This window comes from Cebus imitator, unplaced genomic scaffold, assembly GCF_001604975.1.
Source record: "Cebus imitator isolate Cc_AM_T3 unplaced genomic scaffold, Cebus_imitator-1.0 Scaffold42, whole genome shotgun sequence".
Taxonomy (NCBI): domain Eukaryota; kingdom Metazoa; phylum Chordata; class Mammalia; order Primates; family Cebidae; genus Cebus; species Cebus imitator.
The window spans coordinates 15773126-15780889 of NW_016107357.1; the positions used below are offsets into that span (position 1 = coordinate 15773126).

The 7764-nt window shown below is 35.0% G+C and overlaps 1 protein-coding gene across 7 annotated transcripts in view; it reads right to left on the minus strand.

Annotated features, from left to right (window-relative positions):
• ARID4B (AT-rich interaction domain 4B) overlaps window positions 1-7764 on the minus strand; it is a 178010-nt gene that overhangs the window by 84819 nt on the left and 85427 nt on the right. For all 7 annotated transcript variants that reach the window (XR_001824541.2, XM_037737795.1, XM_017526574.2 and 4 more), the window contains exon 7: window positions 4219-4310. Coding sequence is in view for 6 of the 7 variants with exons in the window: in XM_037737795.1 (XP_037593723.1) it covers window positions 4219-4310 (92 nt within the window). In the remaining variant the exon portion in view is untranslated. The remainder of the gene's footprint in view (window positions 1-4218; window positions 4311-7764) is intronic.

The window sequence follows — 7764 nt, forward strand, 5'->3', positions numbered from 1 at the left end:
AACCAGGTTAAAAAAAAAAAAAGTACTGTACTTCAGTGGCACTTAAAGAAGTTTAATCTCTACTTAGAAAGTAGGTTAATAGGAAAACCCAACATACCTTTCTTTATATTAGTGGAGCATAAGACCCTATACATAGGCATATAGCTTCAGTCAGGAATGACAGGCCTCACAAGTCTGATTTCTACTTGATTTAGAAGAGCTTTTCAAGAGCAATGATTTTTATCTTTTTACTTTCTAATGACTACAGAATACAACCAAACTTAAAATCATAATTACTGCTATATCAAAGCAGCCACAGAAAACTCGTTCAGCTAGGGGTTTATGAACACTCTATTATCATCACTGGCCACTAGAAAGCTACAATGTCAGAGATAACATATCAAAATCTGTAAAACATAGAGGAAAATGGGGCTTTATTTGACTAACAAAGTTATCTATATCACTGTAAAAATTGTAACTTCTTTCTTAAGACTTAACCAGGGTTAAGACTTAAGATTTCACAGTATATCAAAACGAAAAACAAAACACCTTTGTTCAGCTAGCTGAAATATCTAACCACCTTACGTATTAAATCTCGAAGTTCCTGTCTAAAACCATTCCCACTTTTAGATTAGATGCCTCTTCCCCCCTCATCTACACAAGATTTTGTTCCACCTTATTCAAATGTACAACCCCTGCCCATCTACCTCTTTTCCTCTTGCTCTTCCTTTTATTTCCACAGCACTCACTTTTATCATACATTAAATTTTATATAATTTACTTATTTCTTACATTTATTCTTTTTTCCACACCAAGTATGTGAACCAAATGTTTAATTCGCTATCTCCTCCCCCGAGAGAATGTAAAGCTCTAAAGTTAAAGATTTTTTAAGCAATTTTTTGGTTAAAAAAATTTTTGTTAACAAAAAATTTTGTTAAATTTTTAAGCTCTAAAGTTAAAGATTTTTTAAGTAATTTTTTTGTTAACAATGCTTGGCACAGTATAGATGGTAAATAAATACCTGTTGATAAAATAAATGAAGTAAAAATATTTTTTTTTTTTTACTATGGTAATTCTGATTTTTATTCTAAAATCACAAAATGTATACAATCAGTGTAAATCATACTATTATACATGAAGCTCCTTAACTTTTCCTTTTAGAGGAGCTCAGCCAGAAAACTGTTTACACAAGACTGATACTCAATAAACTAACAAACTAAAATTAATAAGCATCCAAAATATGTCATAGGAGCAAAGACAGAGCAAGCGGAGAGTCTGCTTGGTTATTATTAATCTCTGATATTGCTGTTTCTTTGGTGGCAAAGTATTTGCAGAGCTACAACAAAATAATGCACTGTCTCTAAGAAATAAAATCTGATGATGTCACTAAAATCAAAGCTAATTACATGGAAATTTTTACCATAATAATCCAACAGCCAATCACTTAAAGGTGATCACACGTCAGTATTAACTCTAAATTAGTTGTAAATCAAGAAAGATGAACTTCAGACAAGACATGGGCCAAGGAATACCAAATAATGATACAAACTGAGCTAGTACACGCAATTCTCATTCTTTTTTTATTTTAAGCAAATCAGTTTACTCAGTTTCAAACTTTGCAAATTGAAATGTTCTTTTAGTATCTAGAAGACTGACAATGTATATAGGTTCTTAGACATTAAAACACACAGAACCTATGTACACAGCTATAAAAAGGTTTTAATTTTTTTCTCCATTTTTATCAAGAAAGAAATGAATCGAATTCTCATATTAAAATAAAGCAGCAAAATAAAAAGATCTTCTGGAATCAGATAGTGATGATAGTTACACAATTTTATGAATATACTAAAACCCACTAAACTGTATGTTTCAAAAGGGTGAATTATTGGATACAAATCTACAGATTAAAACATATAACAGTAAATTTGATGATATGTGAATTATAAACTAATTTTAAAATGTGTTCAGATCTGCAGGCCTATATTTAAATAGAAAGTATAAACCAGGTATTGGGTAAATCTTAGCACTGTTACTGGGTAAAATCTATACCCATATATAATCCCTTATTAACAAGAATCATTGTAAACCTTATGCTTTATCCTTTTTCTGAAGGGAAAAAAATAACAGCAAAAAGGAAAAAAAGACTGCTTTCCTATTGCAGCAGTTGCACATAAACTTTCCAGATTATTGGAAAACAACATGAAGAGGAGAGGGACAAACAAGTATTTCCATAATTTCAGGTATTCTATTCTTCTGAATCACTTAAACACAACCGCTGCAAACAATGGGTAAATTTTAAGGAGAAAACTCAATCCAGTAATACATTCATTAAAACAATCAATAACTTGCTTTAAAAAAAATTAAACTAGAGGATGATAATCATTAAAAACAGAAAATACTTGAACTTATTAGGATTAAAGGCAGAATATAGTGTATCTCAATTTAATGGAAGACGTAAGTAATCAATTTTGGAATAACTAGGGGTAGATTAATGCGTGGATGAACAGCTGTTAAAAATAAATTTGGTGATACATCACTCCAACAACGAAGTCCTGGGAATCCTAAGAAGAGATAACATATCTTTGCACAAAAATGCACTTTAAATGGTAATCTGAGACCACAGCAAAGACTTTTTTCAGTGGTGTAATGGAAGAGGAAATGAAGGTTGGGTGAATGCCCTTAGATCCAGGTTTAAGACTTTGTTGCAGAAAATCACTCTGAAGAAAGGAGAGAAAAAACTTTGAGGAAATGTAATTAAGGAGATGGGCATTTCAAACTAGTACTTGCCTGTAATGCTTACACACCAAGGCTTAAAACGCCAAGCAAGAGTAACATTGTCAGGTTCCTTGGTAGTGAGAATGACCAACCAGGGTAGAGAGGGGGAAGGAAGAGCAAGCAAAACAAGATTACAGATGGAGCAGGTCTTCATTCCTACACTAGTAATTCTCAACCTTTTGTCTGCATTCATACTTTGCACGTGTATAACACAATCTCAACAGCAAATCTCTCATTACACATAGAGATTTTCCACAGGAAAATCACTACCTTAGATTGTTTGCTGGAGTCTTTAGAAAGCAAAGATCAACTTATTCAGCAACAAATGCATGCTTTATGCTCATATTCACAAAACAGACATGTCAACTAAGAAACATCTAACAGTTGGGGAACAATAGAGGAGATAATAAAAAATAACTGACTTTTTAACAGATCATAATTTTTGGTCAAATTTGCAGGTCAATATTAAGCGATATTGCACAATAAATTCATTTTTAAACTTATTTTTCCACTTTAGGATGATGTGTGTAAAATCGTAAAAATATGTCTAAACATTTTTCTTTTCAATCTTTTCAAAATCAAAAAAACTTACTGACAAGACCTTCTCCTATAATATATATAAAAAAATAATGTAGAAATTTTTTAAGTTTGAATAATGCAGCAAGAATCAGTCTTCCTTGTCAGGCATAAATACCAGGAAGCAGGATTTTTATATATACATGTAAACATATTTTCATATGTAAATGAAATTATTACATACTGGTATTTCGTCATGAAATTTTTCATGTCAGTACATGATGTTGATTAGTTCTTATATAACATTTACTATATAGAAACTTTAAGGATATGAATTCACTTATTTTCACAACAACTCTAAGTGATAGGTTTTATTATTATCTCAATTTTATAGATAAGAACTGAGATATGAAAAGATTAAGTAACCTTCCCAAGATCACACAGCAAGGAAGTGGCAGACCCAGGATTCAAACCCAAACCAACTGGCTCCACAGTTCATACCATGCTAGAGAATTGGGTTTACAGGGGAGAGAAACATATGTGGTTTCAAGGAAAGCATAGGGAGGCACAAAATGGTTCATATAAAGGTTTACCGATTTTTCTTGAGAATTAAGGCATGGACAAGACAGTGAAGGGGAAGGGAGGCATGGAGATGAAAAAAAATAGCACGAATAAAAGCATAATATTAGAAAACAAGTGATGTATTCAGGAGTTATTGACTGGTTCCATTTTGACTACAGTGTCAAGGTAACATGCAAGGAGAAACTGAAGGCAGATACAGCTGCTAAGGTTGGCTGAGCATGGAGAACCTCAATCACCCATGCTGAGGAGTCTGAAATTTCTATTAGATCTGGTTAGCATTTTGCAAATTACAATCTTAAAATAACTATAAACAATACTAGGAAAAATGAATTTAGGTTCAACTAACAGTTATGAAAATGGACTTACATATGATTTGATCTTCTTCCTCTATTTGTTTTCTTTCCTATGACTGGAGTGCCAAAATGCTCAGGGTTGGTGAGTGGGAGCTGGTCTAATGTCTGTGGGTAAGAACATAAGCCCATCAAAAAATTACCACTTTGCAAACGCTTTCTTTGTTTTAAACCAAATCACTTTAAGAATATGCTCAGATTTTGAGATTAAGCCCCCCTCCCCAGGGAAGCTAAAACACAGCTTTCCTAAAGATAGAAAATTCTAGTTTCAAAGATACTGGAATAAAGATGAATGAACTCATTACTGAAAAAAAAAAATAAAATTTGTCTGCTCTCTCTAGATGATTCATTACCTATTTGAAGGCTGATAAGCATCTAAGGATGATTAAAATACAAAACAAATACACCTCCATGGAAACACAGATGTGAGTGTTAAGAAACCTATTTGTAAGGACCTAACTTCTAGGTTAAAGCTAACTGCAGCTCCAATTTTAACTTGTACATAGGCAATCATCATCCATAAAATTCTTTTTTTTTTTTTTTTTTTTTTTTAATACGGGGTTTCACCATGTTGGCCAGGCTGTTCTTCAACTCCTGACCTCAGGTGATCCACCCGCCCTGGCCTCCCAAAGTGCTGGGATTACAGGTATGAGCCACCACATCCGGCCAAAATAAAATTCTTAGTAAGTTACAGAAACAAAATTAATTATGAAGATAAAGCATTAACTGCATGAACAAAAAGCCTCAGAGTAAGTTATTACTCTGCAAACATTTTCTGCAAGAAATCTTTTTTAAATAAAATGTAAAGATGAAGTTTCTACATTTTTTTCCTTTCCTACGTTTTCTCCATTTAAGATTTTCCACAGTTGTTATTCTTTTCCTCATCCTAAGAAGAATCTTATAATCTTATAAATAATTTCACAAACATCAGAGCAACTAGAGATTCCCAAGAAAACTGTCTAGATGAAAATGAAAGTGAGGAACTACTTAGGACAAAGAGGCTTCTTAAAGTTACAAACCAGAGTGGTAAAAGAAAGAGTATCCATCAACTTAGAATTAAGAGCAGGCATCTAGGCCGGGCGCGGTGGCTCAAGCCTGTAATCCCAGCACTTTGGGAGGCCGAGGCAGGTGGATCACGAGGTCAAGAGATCGAGACCATCCTGGTCAACATGGTGAAACCCCATCTCTACTAAAAATACAAAAAATTAGCTGGGCATGGTGGTGCGTGCCTGTAATCCCAGCTACTCAGGAGGCTGAGGCAGGAGAATTGCCTGAACCCGGGAGGCGGAGGTTGCGGTGAGCCGAGATCGCGCCATTGCACTCCAGCCTGGGTAACAAGAGCGAAACTCCGTAAAAAAAAAAAAAAAAAAAAAAAAAAAAAAAAAAAAAAAAAAAAAAAAAAAAGAATTAAGAGCAGGCATCTAAACTATGTAATATTTCAAAATAAATATTTAACTTTTTTTATATTGAGACAATTTTGTTATAACGATGAACTCAACCGTGAACAGATGAACCATATTAACAACCTTTTCCATATAATTCATTAGAATATATGTAAATGTATTTAAGGTACACAGATATATGTATCTAACAATCAAGAATGTAATACAGAAAAAAGGTTCTAGTCATAAAGGATTAACTAAAGATTGATTCCTTCAAAAGACAGACAAAAATCATTACTTTCATAACTCTCATATGGCAAAAAAAATCTAATCTTTCAAATTTATTTTGTACAGAAACTAACTCTGTCTTAAGGAACCTTAAATCAAGGATTTCAAAAACTTTATTTGGGCCAGGTGCAGTGGCTCATGCCTGTAATCCCAGCATTTTGTGAGGCCAAGATGGGAGATCACCTGAGGTCAGGAGTTCGAGACAAGCCTGACCAACATGGAGAAATCTCATCTCTACTAAAAATACAGAGTCAGACGGGCATGGTGGCAGCATGCCTGTAATCCCAGCTACCTGGAAGGCTGACCCAGGAGAATCGCTTGAACCTGGGAAGCAGAAGTTGTGGTGCACCAAGATCACGCCATTGCACTCCAGCCTGGGCAACAAGAGCAAAACTTCGTCTTAAAAAAAAGAAAAAATTATTTGGAGGCAAAAGCTGTCCAAAACTCAAGTAATCTGAAATATTACTCTGGTAATACTGTATCACTATGGAGCATTACTAAATGACTATATTTGGTAAATGGGAAAAATAAATTAATCTGGATTCATTTTCTGCCAAGCAAACAGATGGATTAAATGCATCCTCTCCCCACAAAAAATTAAGGTTGCTCTCTTGAAAGCAAAAAAATAAAAGACAGAGAGAGATTTCTATTACACACTGTGATTTCTATTTTAAGTATCTGTTAGTCATTTCACTTGTCACTGGAAAGAAAATTTCTAAAGAGTTATTTAAGAATCACACATAGTAATTTTCAAATAAGAGACCACAGTCTCTCCCTAGTACATAATAATAAGAAACGTAAGAAGTAATATCTCTGTCCCTGGCCTCAATCAATGTCCAGAAGAGCAGGAGCATGATTATTTCAAAGGACTGAAAAGACCGGGGCGGGGCGGGAAGTGTAGAATTTGTCCCATCTTCTATCTAAAGAGCAAAAACCAGAGGCTCCTGAAAGCTGTATTAAAGGCACAAAGAAAACTCCATAGGCCTAAGGAGAAAATGTCTATGACCTGTTACCTAAAATGGGCTGCAGAAAATACGGAATTGGGATTTTAAGTTTTCAATTGTATGTAATAAATACAAAGAAAGAATACCACATAATTGGCCAGGCACGGTGACTCACGCCTATAATCCCAGCACTTTGGGAGGCCAAGGCAGGTAGATCACTCGAGGCTAGGGGTTCAAGACCAGCCTGGCCAACATCGCAAAACTCCGTCTCTACTAAAAATACAAAAATTAGTCAGGCCTAGTGGCACACCTGTAGTCCAAGCTACTCAAGAGGCTTGAACCTGGGAGGTTCAAATTTTTTGCTTAATGATTGAATTCCCACTTAAATTTAGAATTTGGGACAAGTTCTCTGTATTATAATTCCAGCCTATCCCTTTAGTCTCATATTCAACCACTTTCTCAACCACTTCTCATGAATCAAGCAATTCATGAGAATCGCTTGAACCTGGGAAGTGAAAGTTACAGTAAGCCAAGATCATGCCACTGCACTCCAGCCTGGGTGACAGAGCAAGACTCTGTCTTAAAAAAAAGTAAATAAAACAGAATGCCAGATGATGAATTTACTTTTGTATAATACTCAAAGTATGAATGGTCTTTAGAAATACCTAAATTGGCTGGGCATGATGGCTCACACCTATAATCCCAGCAATTTGGGAGACCAAGGCAGGTGGATCATGAGGTCAGGAGATCAGGACCATCCTAGCCAACATGGTGAAACCTGGTCTCTACTAAAATACAAAAAATTAATTGGGCATGGTGGTGCACGCCTGTAGTCCCAGCTACTCAGGAAGGCTGAGTCAGGGGAATTGCTTGAACCCGGAAGGCGGAGGTTGCAGTGAGCCGATGCACCACTACACTCCAGCCAAAGCAACAGAGTGAGACTCCAAC